At 41.7% G+C, this 16,956-nt stretch overlaps 1 protein-coding gene across 1 annotated transcript; it reads right to left on the reverse strand.

The window, feature by feature from the left end:
- Positions 1-785: 785 nt before the first annotated feature.
- LOC308677118 (paired box protein Pax-6-like) lies at positions 786-11,841 on the reverse strand (the record flags this gene model as incomplete). Its single annotated transcript, XM_081343282.1, has 7 exons — positions 786-916; positions 2,295-2,436; positions 2,570-2,670; positions 2,992-3,151; positions 3,265-3,347; positions 5,628-5,786; positions 11,727-11,841. 7 exons carry the CDS (start codon positions 11,839-11,841, stop codon positions 831-833), a joined length of 846 nt encoding a protein of 281 aa, XP_081199408.1. The 3' UTR covers positions 786-830.
- Positions 11,842-16,956: the final 5,115 nt, after the last annotated feature.

Here is a 16,956-nt window from a genome sequence, read left to right on the forward strand (position 1 = left end):
CCATATGAAAGGTGGGAATCAGAAGTCTGATAAATAAATAGTATGAAAGTAAATGAATGATAATCATTGCCACCCTTTTCAGATTTTACTAAGCATTACTGTCCAAGGTTCCAACTTTCTTTTATATCTTTCATTATTCATTTCCTGCCATTTGCAGCTATTCCTGCAAGGGGCACTTTGCCCCTCTCCCCTCTTCCCCAAGTCCTTTATGCTGGATTCATCCAAAAATGTTCCTTTCCTATCTTTTTCCTGACCTGTTTTTTGTTCTGATTCTCACTGTTCTCGCTGGGAGCCAAACAGAGTGTCTGCAAGGTCTGGTTAAAAAAAAAAGAATCAAGATGGAGGATACAGCAGTTTCACTGAAGCTTGGTCTTCATCTTGACTTCTTTGAGTAGACCTTGCAGATACTTTAGAGCCAAACAAGAAGAGGAGGCTCATGGGACAGAATGCCAATTGGGCAAGGAAGGCAATAGAACAGCTGTAGATGCACAGAGATGTTGAAGAAGGCAAGAGAAGCTTTAGAGCAATGTTCTTCAACCTTGGCAACTTCAACTCCCAGAATTCCCCCTGCTGGGTGGGCAATTCTGCCAGTTGGAGTCCACAGCTCATAAAGTTACCAAGGTTGAAAGACATTGCATTAGAACCAAGACAGTCCTAACTTAAAGACACAAAGAGGGAAGGGCAGGGAAGCTCTCCCTGTGTGCCATCCCCTCCCTGAAAGTTTTTCACCACTCCTGCATTTCCCTTTGCAGAGGAAAAGCCCTTTTCTCTCCATTAATCTTCCCTTCCTTTTTGTTTGTTTGCTTTTTTTTCCTCCATCACTTTTGTGCTCATTGCAGTCGTGGCCAATACTGGGCAAGATCAGGATCCCCACCTGGGACTTGTACAGGAACTGACACTCCCGGAGAGATCAACCCTAGAAAGAGAGACAAAGTGTCAGTGGGGGTTGGGGAGACGGATCCTGCCAGAACGTTACAGAGTGCAAAATTTTGAACCCTGGCTTTCAACTCAGCAACTGTAGGAAACACCCTGTGGAAGTTGGGGACAAAAACTGAAACAAGTTGAACAATCCTGCTGTACTAATGTTTCTTGTTCACAGACTGCCAAGGCTGTTTCAGATTCCTTTAATATGATGTCTCTGAATGTTAGAGAAAAGGCAACAAAAAGGTTGCTTCTTTAAAAGCTAGAGAGATGGCAGAGCCCCAGAGACACTTCTGGGCCCTGGAATAATGTGTGTTCATCCTTCCTTGGTTACTACCTTGCATTCCTAACAACTATTTAAGAGAATGGGTAGACTATCTGCATTAGAATGGAGATGAAATATACATTTCTAAGAGCCTCAGCTTTTGCAAAACAGAAATACTCTTGCTTTGATCCCAGATGGATACAGGTGATGTACAGAAGCAAAAGTTCCACTTATCTTTCAACACCCAGATGAGCAGAGATTAACACCAAGATTAACATTAGACCAACAATCAAGAAGCAAACGATATCCCAATCAAGGAACTACCAAGTAAGCTAACAGTAAACTGACCAACCAAAGAACCATCAAATCCTTTTCCACCAGGGCAAGCCACTACTGACAGGGCAAGCCACTGGATCAGAATATAAAAAGAGAGCAAATCCCACTCTTTACTAGCACTGAGGATGTTACCTAGTTTGGGTTATGAAACATCTGCAAGAAAACAACCAAACTCAGAGAGCACCAAGGACCCCCCCATTTAGTTTTCTTCACTTCCCTTCCCTTCCCATTTCCCCCCCAAAGATGCTAGTAAAATTTAGTAATAATGAGTCGAAAACAATGAACTGAAAAATGAGTAGAAAAAAAATGAAACAGGCAATGCCTTTTGGGATGAAGTAGCAAATCTGTTTCTAAAAATAATTTCTCTCTTTGTCCAATTTATTTGGCAGATTTTGACATTGCTTGTTCACTTCTTTATTGTCTTTCTTGAGGCTGAAAATGGCTTTGTGGTCTCTGTAAGTGTAAAGCAAGACTCGGATACCCAATATGGTAGTTAAAATGATGCCTGATGAGCAAATATTGCCCTTAATGAAAGAAAAATGAAACTAGCACATTGAATTATTTTTCCATGACCACAAGGCTAGAAAGAGGCTTCTCCTATTTTGTCTTCAAAAATATTAAAAGAAATTCACACAAGTGAACATATCCTACCCACCACAGTGTAAGAATTACTTCCCAGATTCTTCATTTGCATTTGCTGTGGCCATTATGATCGCCCAGTTCATCTCACCCTGTCCCAATCCCACTTCCCCGTGTGTTTCTGCTACATTACCAGTAGAGGTCCCACTGCTGGCATTCAGACTGTGAGAGGGGAGCTGGGAGGGTGTGAATGAATCATAACTTCGCACTGTCGGGCTGCCAGGGACCATGCAGGAATAAGATGACGACTGGCTGGCAACTGGGGGCACTGCCTGCTAATGAGTACCAGAGAATGTACAACAGAGAAAGAAAGAAAAAAGATATTAATATTGCTGGGGAATCAACCCCGGTCATCAGCAACCCCCACTTGGCACCATTCAAGAATTCTGTTGTTCCTTTTAAGTTCACCTGAATAGGGAGGCTGTTGTTGGCCATGGAGAAGGGGGCTAAAGGTGGGAGAGAACCATAGTTGTTGCTGAGGACACTTTCTGTATGGCCCAGCATAGCACCTGAGGAAAAAAAGGAAAAGAGATTTGTGATACAGAAGAGCAGTATCCTTGAGGAAGCAAATTAAGAAATAGCCCATGAAGCTTTCAATAGAATGAGGAAGTGTGTTCTTAAAAAAAGCTCAGCTGGCTCCTCAATTTCTGCAATGAATGAATAACAGGCATTACCATCCAAACAAGCGATCTTTTAAGTCCAGAATCTAAAAGTGTCTCATGGCACCAATGTTTCCAAAGGGTACATGATACCTTGATGAATTATGCTGCTTGGGGAAACCCCAGGAATAGGTGGGGAATGAATGATCTGGTTGGGGACAGGGCCCTCACCTGACCCTAAGGGCTGGGGGAGTGACTGGTAGACACCACTGCCTACAGTGCCAAAAGTGCTGTTTATGATCAGGTGCCCCCCAGTGCCACCTGCTTGACGCCTCTGGTTCCGCAGTTTCTCTTCCCGACGCCATTTAGCTCGACGGTTGGAGAACCAGACCTGGAAAATTTTTAAAAAAGGAACTCTGTTGCCCAAGAGAACAAGGAGTGTAGTGGTAGAAAGCCCCTGCCCATTTCTCTCTTGTTAAATGGCTACTAGGTCATCTTATTTACCTGGATACGGGCTTCGGGCAGATCAATTTTTGCTGCCAAGCGTTCACGTGCAAAGACATCAGGGTAATGAGTACGCTCAAATTCTGAAGATTTAAGTTAGAATGTGTCGAGATATTAAAGACATATCCTCCTCTTTACCAACACTTGTAGATCTTAGCAAAATATATTTTCAAGCACACATACTCTGCACACCACATTAAAGGTACATACGTCCCCTTGTAACTTTGATGTTTGGATTCAAAAGTACAGTTCTTTCATAGGTGATCCTTCTTTCCTCTAGTTCTTCTTTAGTGACCAGTAATAAAACATGTATTTTAAAAGGCAGTCTTCTTTCAATATTAGGTTATCATCTGGCCATTCCAGTGTCAGACTTCCATATAGGGATTCAGGAAGACTGCAAATGTTATGTCCAGTGCTACCCATTTACTGTTCACATCAGTTGTCTTTTTTTGTTGTTCTAAGAGCCATACTCTTTGGAAGCCCTGTGTTCTTAACTAGTGCTTTTTTTGTAAAAGAAAAAGGTGCCGGAACTCATACTTGTCATATAACCCGCTTTGCCTACCCTACAAGGTTCCATCCAAAAAAGGTGCCGGAACTCCGTTCTGAGCGTTCTATGAGAAAAAAAAGCCCTGTTCTTAACTATCACTGCAGTGTTTTTCAAATTGGGCCAGTTTAAGATGGGAGGACTTCAACTCCACTTTGAAGGAATTCTAGGAGTTGAAGCCTACACATCTCCAAGTGGCCCAGTTTGAAAAACACAGATATAATGCATTCTATGTTTTTGGTACAATGTATGATTTTAAAAAAAAGAGGGACGCGGTGGCTCAGTGGGTTAGGACGCTGAGCTTGTCGATCAGAAGGTCGGCAGTTTGGCGGGTCAAATCCCGAGTGCCGCGTAACAGAGTAAGCGCCTGTTACTCGTCCCAGCTTCTGCCAACCTAGCAGTTCGAAGGCACGTAAAAATGCAAGTAGAAAAATAGGGACCACTACGGTGGGAAGGTAACAGCGTTCCGTGCGCCTTTGGCATCTAGTCATGCCGGCCACATGACCACGGAGACATCCTCGGACAAGCGCTGGCTCTTCGGCTTTGAAACGGAGATGAGCACCAGCCCCTAGAGTCAGAAACAACTAGCACGCATGTGCGGGGGAACCTTTACCTTTACCTTTACCTATGATTTAAAAATGACATGGCCAAAAACAAAAAACAAAAAAAAACCCACCTTGATGCAAAGGCTGCAATACAGTTTATGACCACCAGATGGTCATGAATGTCTATTCCCGTTCCCATTCTCTCTTTGAAACGGGATTGCCAATTCTGGATGTTAAATAATCGGACCCCATTACGAGAATGCCTCTAAACAGATGGCGTTATTGTTACTTTTTTAAAAAAATGCTAATGTCTGGGTTTGCAAAAAAAATAAATAAATTATACCTCTCAGAGTTATTACACAGCAATATTCTTAACAAGAGGTTAGAGGAAGTCAGTGAAATTATTATGTATAATCCGGTGCTCTCCAATTCTTCTAATACGATATATGATTTAAAAATGTCATAGCTTATAAATGTGGCAAAAAAATGCAGTTTCGTACATAGGCTGCAATATATAATTTCTAAATAGTGTGGCTGACATCCTACTGAAAGGCTTTCCAACACCTTTGGTTTTGCTCAATGTGTAAAGCACCCGGCTTTTGGTAAAATCCTCAGATTCATTTCCTGATATTTTTAAATTAGAACTGAAAAAAATTCCTATGTGATCTTTGGACGGTCACTGCCAGCCATAATTCTAGTTTAGATGGATTGATAATCTGATGCAATAAAAAGTAATTTCCTGTTTCTGAGATCTTCAGGCAATGTTTTTCAACCTTGGGAACTTTAAACTATCTCCCAGAATTCCTCAGCCAGTATGGGGAGCATTTCCGCTTGGCTGGAGAATTCTGGGAGTTGAAATACAAACATCTTAACTTTCCCAAGATTGAGAAACGTTGTTTTCAGGCTTCACCTGTCAGGTGGTTTCAAAAACAGAGCAACTATGCAACTGGTTCTCTTGAGCTGTGTGCCTGGACCTGATGGGTTGGTTACATCTGTGATAGGCAACAAGCACCTGGAAAGACTAACTAACTACTAACCTCTTCATACATCTTTTATTAAAGGCCACATGCTAGCAAAGTGTTATGTGTTTGTTTGAATCAGCCCCTTACTGCCATTGCTCAGAATGTATCAGGGCGCATTTACATGTTGGTTTTAAAAACATTGACATTCCCCATGCCTAGTCTGACAACCTCCTCTTCCAATTACCCCGATAAGAAATTCCACCCTAATGGCCCTCACATTACAGCACAATCCCTCTTTCCTCTTTGCCTTACCTTTCTCCAATGCCTCTATTTGCTCCTGTGTAAAAGAAGTTCTGTTTCTTTGCAATTTGCGCTTCAGCTGCAAATGGATTTGGGAGTCATCCAGATCTTGGTTGCTACCACTTTGTGGGTGCTCAGAATCCAAACAACTTTCTAGCTGCTGACAGCTGTCTGAGGAGGCAGGGCGGAGAACCATGAGTAGCAAAGAGTTAATAACACTCTTCCCCCAAATTGATGCTTTTCAGATATGCCTGACAGTGACAGATACATTGACTCTGGGATATGGGAGTTGTAGTCCTCTAAGACCATAAGCAGTTAAATGGTGGGTTTAGGAGCAGAGATGGAAGCAGAGACATCATTTCAGCTAATTTTTGTTATTCATGAGTTTTATATGTAGTCTTTATTTTTACGATTCAAAGTGAAGTAATAATGAGCTCTTTTTATTTGTTCCACAATAACTGTGAGACAGGTTGGGCTGAAAATGAGAGGCCCAAAATAACTTAACTGGCTTTTGTGCCTAACCACTGCACCAAACTGTTTCTCCAACCCCTCAGAAATATGGTGGTTATCACCAGCACCAGTCGTTACAGGTAGTCCGCTACTTATGACCATAATGGATCCTGACCATGATGGTTATAAGTTACAATAATCATAAAGTGGGTTATTATGTGACTGGATGACATTTTTTTGTGTAGCAATTGTCAATTGAGCACCACAGTGCTTAAATGAATCCATTGTTCACCATGGAGCATTTTTGCTGAAAAATGAAGTAAATGCCAATTTTTGGCAAAAACACTGATAATCACATTCACATGACTGCTAGATACTGCAAACAGCCATAAATGTGGGTTGGTTGCTGAGTGGCCAAAATGTGATCATGGGGTTGGCATTGGAACTTTAAATGTTCACTAAGTGACCAATTGCAAGTCGGGGACTACCCACAAATGCTGTAGGAGCCAATCAGCATCAAACCAGCCCCCACCCCAGTTGTGGATCTGTTTTGTTCGGCATCAGTATTGTAGACAAAGTATAAAGGCTTAGACTGCTCCCCCCCAGGCACTCCAAAGCTTTGCATGTAGATTTGGATTCAGTGTGTTTTTTGATGCTGAACTGCAGCTGAGATAGAAATAAATGGATTCAGTGCCACCCTAATTATCCTGAAAAATTGTGCTGGTTTGAATATAGTTAACTTTCTTTGCCGTTTTCTCCTATTCTAGGTTACTCCTCTATCCTGCATAGCAACTTGCTCCAATGATTGAGTTGGGGCCACCGTTAACCACTATTGGCCAAGCTTCACGCGATGACCAATTTGTACAATATCTGCGGGGAAGCGTCTTGTTTGAAAAAGGCAAAAGGGAAAATGTAGCCACAAGGTGCTGCAAGGTTAGGAATCCCTACACACTCCTATATTAAACACAACTGCTCTCCTTCCATTTCCAACCACTACTTTTCTTTCTCCCCTTTCCTCTGTAAGATTAGGGTCCAGCTGAGAAATGTCCAACTCAACTTGTTCTTATCTAACTCATCAACTCAGACATGACAGAAATCTGCATAATTTTGCTCCAACCACAGACCGTGAGATTTTAGTGCAGAATGCAAAGCCTTGCAAAAATTCGTAGACATCTTTCTTGGTGTGTTTGAAATTTAAAGGAATGGACTGTGGAAATTCTTAAGAGAAGCATCTACAGTCAGGGTTGGTAGCTCTGAGTGTTTGTTCAGCTCCCCATTAATTTTTGCATGGTCCAAGCAACAAGTAACTGGATCAAGCCTCCATTTCAACTTCCCACAATGCTCTGCTTTTCAGTTAGAATCAATAGACATAGCCATTAGTAGCTTTGAGTGTGAGGGAGCTTCACAGCATTGTGGGGAATTCATATGCACTGGAATTCCTGTGCTATGGCTGTAGCCTTCTTTCTAGCCAATATTATTTGCTGGAACTTTCTCTTCCAATAAACTGTGTCCAGACCATGGGGTCCCTGAACCTCACGTGGTGTCTTGCTTCATCCCCTGATGGAAAACTGACATTCTCCTCTGGCTTCTTAGCTTCTTCCCCCACCACAGGCCTTTTCTTCTTCCTGTCCGACTCTGTGGTGAGACAACTGTTTATTAATAGTTTATAAGGAGTCACTGAATAATGTGTGTTAAGAAATTGTTAATCCATGACTGCACACTCACAGTGGAGATAAATTCTTCTGTCTAGTTCTAATTCACTACAGTGGCAGAGCCATCCGTGACACACGACACACAAAATATAACGCATGCATATTGACTCAAGACCAGAAGGGACAACAAACGGGAAGACATGAAAACAGTTTCAGTTTTTCTGGCAGAAAAGTGGTGGGGGAGAATGGAAGAAGACTTTGTTTCCAGGATAGCGTGTAGGTTTTGGATATCTGGTGTGTATTGCGGGAATCTTGATCTCTCCGAGACAGGATGTTTTGTTCCTGTTTGGCTTAAAATAGGGGCTGCAGGGCAACTGGTGACAGATGCTTGAGACCTTGGAGCCCATGAGAAAGGGATAATGGAGGGGTGGCAACTGACGGTCTGGGGGAACCCACAAGAGGTTAACCTTTTATCCAAGGGGAGCTCTATCTTGAGCGATGACCTTTCCGTGCTTCTGCGAAGCCGAGCACTCAGATTTCCGCAGGCAACACAAAGCCACAGCATCAGCCAGAGTGCCTTAATGTGAGATGACACAGCCTTCTCCCTCCCCCTTATTCTTCTAACTGTTTGCAGTCCCTGCAGCAAAGAGATCCAAAATGCCTCGTTGGTGAAGAATATTTCTGCTTGGCCCTGGCCCAGATGTAGAGCTGTCAGAGGTGGTCCTCACCACCCCTGCCACTCGAACCAGTCTGCCTCTCTCTCCCCCCACCCCCCATCCTGCCCCATTCCCCCATATCGCCCTCAGTTCTATTTTTTGCTGAGATATCTTTGCAAAATGCAAAGGAAGGAAACACGCTTGCATACACCCAAAGGGGAAATGGTGCAGGAGGGCTGGGGGGGGAGGGGGTTAAGATGGAGAAGGGAAATGAGCGGGGGAGGGGGAGGGGGAGAAGGTTTTGAACTGCGTCTGAAATCACCACAAATGGAGAAGTTGGGCAGAAGGAGGACCTCCTGCTTTTATGCTTTGGCAACCGCAACACCCATGGCTCTCTCTAAGGATGTGGGTCATATAAATGGGACTGAGAACATTAGAATAGGATACATATGACAGCTAGTACACCCTTCCCAAACTTGTAAGTTTCCAAGTGTCTTGGGCAATTATTCTCAGGATCTGCAAGTTGTGTTGGCTAGGGATTCTGGAACTTCTGTTCCAGGCTGAATGCTCCAGGTTGGACCAAACCAATCAAAGGCATCTAGAATTAGACAACATCCATAAGGACATCTATTGTACCCCAGGTTCTAAGTGGGCAGGATTGTCTATGGGCCTCCAGGCCAGGTCACACAATAAGTGCAATCATCAGGCATGTTTTTAAGAAAATTGACTGTGTTCTCTATATATATATTTGCTATGTCACGGAGGATGGAGATGTCAACTCAGCTGTGGGGAAAGTCCCCAGTGGTGAATGGGCAGAAGGCCCAATGTAGTACAGCACTACAGCTTTTTATTAATTTTATTAGATGTTCCGTTCAGCTGTTGAATGTTGCTACTTGAGGAAAAGCCATCCCATGTGATTTGACCGCCTGGTAGCAATAGGCAACAAGGGTTATTGTGGTTGGAGATAGAGTGGTAGCACAGTTTATGAACTGCCTCACCACAGAACCATGAGCAACAGGAGCAACCTATTGAAGTGAAAAGACTTTGGAATATCAGCCATAAGAGCCTAATTTTAAGGTCCCTGCTTACCTTAAAGCAATCCAACATTCTGGCCATCTGTTTCCCTAGGGATTACTCTAGAGATTATTGAATGGGGGGAGATTATGGATTTTTATATTATGGAATGTTATTGTTTTAAGCCACTCAGAATCAATGTGTGTGAATTTGACAACCATATAAGTCTGTTTAATAAATAAGCAAATAATTTTCTGTTTTATATTTCATAAAGATAGGTAAGACTTTGTCAGAATGCAAAAAAGGTCTTTTTGAATCTCAGTGGAGACTATGAAAAAGTGGAGTGCAAAGAACTGTGTTTCTACTGGAATGACTATAAGAGGGAGTGGATGTCAAGACCATAACCATATGATGAAAGCCCCACCCATTTTATATGCACAAAGAGCGATAGAACTTCAGTGGCATGATCGTGATTTCCATCTTGAATTTTCTGACTCCTTCCATGGATAACCTTGTCTATGTACTGCAAGGAAGCATAAAGTTCAGTTCTAGTAGGCATATCCTTTTATGCAGAAGGGTCCCACCACCTTCTTATCTTACAGTATCTGCTAATGCCCTTAGCTCTGATTTTAAAGTCAGCAACCAAGGTTCTAAAAAAAATGCGAAAGGAAGATGAGTAAGTCTAGTGTTTCATCTAAAGTTTCTACCTGGAAATAAATGCTCAAGAGGGATGAGAAGGTGCAGTGTGCTTGCATGCTCAGCTCTCTCTTGCAATGAGAATTAGCAACACACTTTACTGAAAAGTGAGCTTTGAGGAATTCTTAAGAACCAAATAATAGATTGGAAGATATGTAAGATACATATTGGGTTGACTCATCCATGGGATAATTAGCCTATGTTATTCTAATTGAAAGTAAATTGAAGTAATTATTTAAGGTTTGCAACATAAGAAAATAAAATGTGTACTAATTCATGATTCTTAATTCCAGGAGACCCCTAAGCCAGGCATGAAAACATCCATTCTCCATTTTTATCCTTCACAATCATCTTCAGAAAGGAGAATTCAATGACACATCACCTTTAAAGTTTCATTGTAACATTAAGATTTGCTTTTAATTTGTGATAACTTCTGAATATTGTGGTGTGGTTCACCAGTGCACTCTAGAGCACATAGGAAGTGATGCAAAGAAGTGTAGGTCTTCAGTTTTGGCAGATAAGAAAGCCATGCTATATTAAACCAAATATCTATCTAATCTCAGTGGTTATTTCACATGTCAGTCAATTAGGGCATAAAGTACCCCCCCTCCCAATCATCCTTGGCAAACTGGGTTTAGAACAGTGAAAAGCCACATATGTCCTAATATCCTCACAACCATCTTCAGCCCATTTTTCAGAGTCTCTGAAGCGGCCAAACACAGACTGTGCAAATCACATGCTTGGGAATTCAAAGCACTTCTTATCTCACTGCTCCATCAAGCACTCTTTCTAGCGAGTTTGTCCAAAATGTGAACCACATTCTCATGAGCTCTTTCCTTAGTTGATGGAACAGTCAATTAATAATTAGACAGATGTGTCTGTGATGCTGAGTGAAAGAGAAAAAAAAGATTTACCTGGCAGAGATATGGCCTGGGGAGCCTAGATTTTTTTTTGGTGGTGGGGGGAGGAGAAATCCAAGAGAATTTCCTGCACTGATATTTGATATGAGAAGATTTGGAGGGCTGGACAAATTCCCTTTAGGAGCTTACTTGATCAAGAGGAAGTCAGCAGCAGCATCAGATGGCAATGCAAACTACCATTTACATTTCTACAATGCCTTTGATTGACTCTTCATTAGGCAATTGAAATTGTGACTCAAAATAGAGTCATGCTGACCTGAGTCATGAGTTAGCAGTAGTCCATACCAAGACATTTTTGTGCTCTGGTGAACACCAAAGAATACCAAGTAGCAGAAGTGAAACAAATAACTTGATTTAGTTGGAGAAGGCTGTGAGCTGATCTTGCTCCACTCCTGATCTTTGCTGGGTAGGGTAATTAATGAAGAAATGTTTGCAGAGAATCCTAGAAGGCTAGAAGACTTCCAGCTGGGTAGGCTATATTTAATATCTCCTACCTATAATGAAGCACAGAATTGTCTATTTGGAAGCTAAAGTAGACATAACCCAGGAAAAGCAGATTGGAGCAACAGAAAAATTCCCTTCTGCTTTGCCCCACTACATTCCCAGATTCAAAGTTGGACATACTGAACTATTTTAACTTCTAAGAAACTCAAGGAAAAGGGCAAAACATGTATATGTTTGTCAGTACACGTATAAACATATATATACAGGGGGATTTCATACCAGGGTTGAGTTGTCCTGTCACCAAATTGTCTTGGTACCACTCCTGACGACTACTCCATGTGCTGTTTTGTATATTCAGCATTCTGCTCTTCTCATACATGCCATCCAACCCCATGGAATGGGGCTGAAGATCAGAGGGACAAGAAGAAGGCTGGTGGAGTCTATAGAAGTCCCCCACCTGGAGGGCTGCAAGCTGCAGTTGCACACCCTGCTGTGGATAAACCTGTAGGAAGGAAGGAAGGAAGGAAGGAAGGAAGGAAGGAAGGAAGGAAGGAAGGAAGGAAGGAAGGAAGGAAGGAAGGAAGGAGGTTTCACTAAGAAAATGTTACTATTTTTATAGTTCTTCATATTCGCAATGGGCCTGTAACTCTGTGAGCATGTAAGAATTACTCTAGAATTATGAAGACTCAAAGCATCACTTAAGTGTGCACTGGTTACATTATGTTATATCAGTTTAATAATACCTGACACCATTATGTAAATTACATGATTTCTGAGAAGAGAAAGATGTGGGCTGCTCGAACTGTTTGAAAGAAAGTCCAAATTGAGAAAAAGTGGCAGAAGGTAGGCCAATGAACCAATATATCTAATCAGCTTCTGCAGTTTCGCAGAAAGGAATGTATATTCTTTCTGATTTTGGTCTAAAGGTCATGGAGTAAAACAGTAGGATATAAATCCTCTTTCCTCCACAATCAGAAGAATTAGAAAAAATATTGAATTGTAATCTGCAAATTATATCTTACCACTCATTTCCCTATACTGACTCTTTATACTTGACTATTATTTATTCTGAAGGGACGCAGTGGCTCAGTGGGTTAGGACGCTGAGCTTGTCGACCAGATGGTTGGCAGTTTGGCGGGTTGAATCCCAAGTGCTGCGTAACAGAGTGGGCGCCTGTTACCCGTCCCAGCTTCTGCCAACCTAGCAGTTCGAAAGCACGTAAAAATGCAAGTAGAAAAATAGGGACCACTACGATGGGAAGGTAACAGTGTTCTGTGCGCCTTTGGCGTCTAGTCATGCCGGCCATATGACCACAGAGACGTCCTCGGACAAGCATTGGCTCTTCGGCTTTGAAACAGAGATGAGCACCAGCCCCTAGAGTCGGAGATTCTCAGTCATCCAACTCGTGCTTTTTCAAAAGGCAACTGGACTTTATTTTTCCTTGAAGACATTTCACTTCTCATCCATGAAGAGCTGTTTGGGGAATCTTGAGATCCAGGTAATAGCTATAATTAGGTACTTGGGTGGGGAGGATTGATGCTTGGTCTTTCATCCTGATAACCCCACCCTGGCCTATGTTATGCTGTTTAATGGGCCAACATTTTTGCCTTTGGAAGTTCTGAGTATTAGTGAAGGCATAGCCAGGCACTCGCGAGCACACATAATCACACACTCACACAAACACTGTTAACACTCAATTGCCACCCCCATCCTAGTTTGCCAAGCTCTCTGGACATTGGAGTAGAAGCTTGGGGCAGGATACTTAAGAAAGGAAGGAAATTGGTCCAAGCATACGTGGCTGGATAAACTTAGTGGATAAGTAAGAAAGAGCAAATGGAACAAAACTGCATATGAATGAAATTTTTGTAAAACATGAATGCAGGACTCAAACATATATCACATAGATATTCTGAGATCCTATTGATTTCTCCTGGGCATCCATGTTTACTTACTTAGGCATTGAATAATATCATTTATAACAAGCTTTAAAAAATCCACTGTACTGTAGCTCTTTGCCATGATTTTTAAAAACCTGATACTCCCAATGTGATTTTTTTTTAAAAAATTCTTGATTTATAATCCTAAGTCACAAACTCTACAGGCAGATGAGAAACTAGTTTGACCTAATGTGACAACAGAACAACGAATCTGTGCCCTCAAGCAATGCTACATTTGACAATGTCACTTTTACATACCTTTCCAGAAGGGAAGCCTCTGGACACTTGGAGTGAGTCTATCTTCCACGTGAAGTTAAATGTGTTAATTAAGAAAGAAAAGATTATTAAAATAAGCTCTTGAGGGCTCATATTTTTCAAGGAGCAACAGTAAATTCCTGGAACTAACTTCCTGGGGAAGGGAACAGTTTTCATGTTGAGTGATGGCAAAGATCACATCAAAGGTCTTCCTTCATCCTCCAGCCACTAGTTATGCTACAAACTAATTGGCATAGATAGAGTAGAACGGGATAAAAATAAAATAAAAGTCTTGCATACCGGATAATAATGGAAATCAATTGTGAATCTGCTTACAAGGGAAAAGCAGTGACTCATTAGCACTACGAGACTCTTTTCTGAAACCACTCAATGGAAGTTGCCTCCTGCAATTCAGCATATAAATTTTATAAATAAAATATTGAACGGCAGCAGATCTTTAGAGCCTTAGTGTTGTCATTTCTCCTCCAGTATTTTATTTTTTAAAAATACCCACCTATCTCACAACCGAGTGATTTTCGGCGGCATGCAGCACTTGATTAAAATCACAATTGGGAAAACGTATTAAAGTTTTTGCTTCACATTCTTTTGCTCAACTGGGGGGAAAAAAGCAGATGGGAGCCATCTGAAAATCTGTGCTCTTAATCAGTAAGAGCTCTCTTTTTAGTCGCTCTTAACTTAAAAAAAATGGAGATCCAGCTACAACTTTTTGAATGATACTGTAAGTTATTCATTAGAAACCAAAAGCATTTTAACAAGGTTATAAGAAATATATTGGAATTTTGCAGCATGCACTTGGGAACAAGCAATTCAGCGAAGCAGAGAAACAGCATCACTGTAAAGGGGATATGCAAATAATTTAAACCACATCTTAAAAAAGGATAAAAGACCAAAAAAATCAGATTAACAAAAAGAGGAACATACATGAATATGGGACCTTCAATTTTATCACAAAAATGTTCCTACGAGCCTTGTAAGAAAATGAAATACGAAGTTTTAGTCCTATTATGAAATATGCTTTACTTCCAAATATCTCAAAAAGAATTTTTAAAATGGAAACCTTAAATTTTGTAGCACCATGACTGGTTTTTCAAATTTCATTCTACTGCATAATTGTAAAAATCATGTAAGATGTAATTAAATACAAAAAGTGTTGTATCAATCCTCCTCTTTTTGGCCTGCAAAAAATCTGGATGACCATTAGATGTAAGCAGTGAAGAAGTTAGCATTTTCTTTTTTTCTTTTTATAAGTCAGAATCAGCATTTTCTGATTTGCTTTTCTACCACCTGATGATCAATCAGATTTTGGAGTCCAAGTCTGTAATGCTCTGCCTTGTATACAACATCAGCCTTGCAAAACATCATTCCAAAGAATAAGATGCACATTCAAACATCATTTGAAGCTGTATCTTACTTAATCATGGTTTACCAAATGAGCCACTAATTGACTGCTTCGTTATAAGTGCTCCCCCAGAAAACTGCTTACAAGCCATAACTGCGTGTTATAGTTTGAATAACCGCATGCTAAACCTACCAAAAAAGGGACGTGGTGGCTCAATGGGTTAGGACGCTGAGCTTGTCGATCAGAAGGTCAGCAGTTTGGCAGGTTGAATCCCGAGTGCCGTGTAACAGAGTGAGCGCCTGTTACTCGTCCCAGCTTCTGCCAACCTAGCAGTTCGAAAGCACGTAAAAATGCAAGTAGAAAAATAGGGACCACTACGGTGGGAAGGTAACAGCGTTCCATGCGCCTTTGGCGTCTAGTCATGCCGGCAACATGACCACGGAGACGTCCTCGGACAAGCGCTGGCTCTTCAGCTTTGAAACGGAGCTGAGCACCGGCCCCTAGAGTTGGAAACGACTAGCACGCATGTACGGGGGAACCTTTACCTTTACCTTAAACCTACCAAATGATATTCTGCTTCAGGGGACTATATATGAGAAGTTTAGGGTACAGAAATGAGACTCCCCAGAGACTGGATTTTATTCTGCTTCCCCAGATAATCAAATTCTTACATGAATCATTTCACTGTATGTCCATGTAGCATCCAACCACTGTTATTTTATAATATTTCAAAATACCACCACGTGTATCCAGAAATCTGGTTTGAAATTAAACACCATTAATCTTTCAGAAGGATTTATTTTTTGCCAAATCTATTCAGCTCATGTTAATTTAAACCATTTCACTGGATCGAGATGCCTCACTTATTGCCTATCTGTCTGTACCAGTACTTTTCAATCTGTGGTACGCTTACCACTGGTGGCATTTCGGCACCTGGCAGGTGATACGCATATGACGGGTTGAAAAGCACTGTAAAAAAAGTGTAAAAAAAAGTGTAGCAGGGGGATGAGCTGAAGCGGTGGCAGCACCACACAGGCCTATGGGAGAGTCAGCTGGAGCTATGGTGTTGCCGGGACTCTGCTGAGTGCACAGGATCGGCAGGTCGCTCCAGCTGACTGGGAGCAGCACAAAGCCTTGGATAGAGGAGTCAGCTGGAGCTGCACCAAAAAGAAAAGGAGGAGGACGGGGAGAGAGGAGAGGATATAAAGGGAGGAGATTTCAGTGGGAAAAGGAGAGGGGACAAAGATGGGGATGGAGAAAGAGAGACGGAGAGGAGAAGAGGCTTCTTTGAGACAAGAAGAGGGAGAGAAGGGGATAGAACAGTGCAAAGATTAAAGTCAGAGAAACAGGCACAAGTTTCCCATTAAAAGTATGGTAATTGGGTGTACAGATAGTTCTCAACCTACGACCACAACTGACCCCAAAATTTATGTTGCTAAGTGAGAAATTTGTTAAATGAGTTTTGTCCCATTTTACGACTTTTCTTGCCATATTTGTTAAGTGAATCACTGCAGTTGTTAAATTAGTAACACATTTGTAAATCTGGTTTCCCCATTGACTTTACTTGTCTGAAGGTTGCAAAAGGGGATCACGTGACCCTGGGACTCAACAACCATCATAAACGTGAATCGGTTGCCAAGCATCCGAATGTAAATCGTTCGTTCTCAAGAGCTTGTGGGTTGGTTTCCAAATGTTTCATTACCAGGCTAGGTAACATCTTCAGTGGAGTTTAGGGGATGTTAATGTCAGTGTTCTTCTATTTATAAGGGCTTCATGTGGTCAGTGGGTTTTTTGATGGTGTGGTCACGTCAGGTGAAGGTCCCATCAGGTCAGAATCTTGTGATGGATCTTGTGATGGGTCAGGTGTGAGTCACCAGTGAGAGTCTTATGATGGGGAGGTAACATCAGGTGTGGTTCATTTGGAGGTGAAGTGCTGGTTGAGGGGAGCTTATGTAGG

Source organism: Vipera berus, assembly GCF_964194415.1.
Source record: "Vipera berus genome assembly, chromosome: Z".
Taxonomy (NCBI): domain Eukaryota; kingdom Metazoa; phylum Chordata; class Lepidosauria; order Squamata; family Viperidae; genus Vipera; species Vipera berus.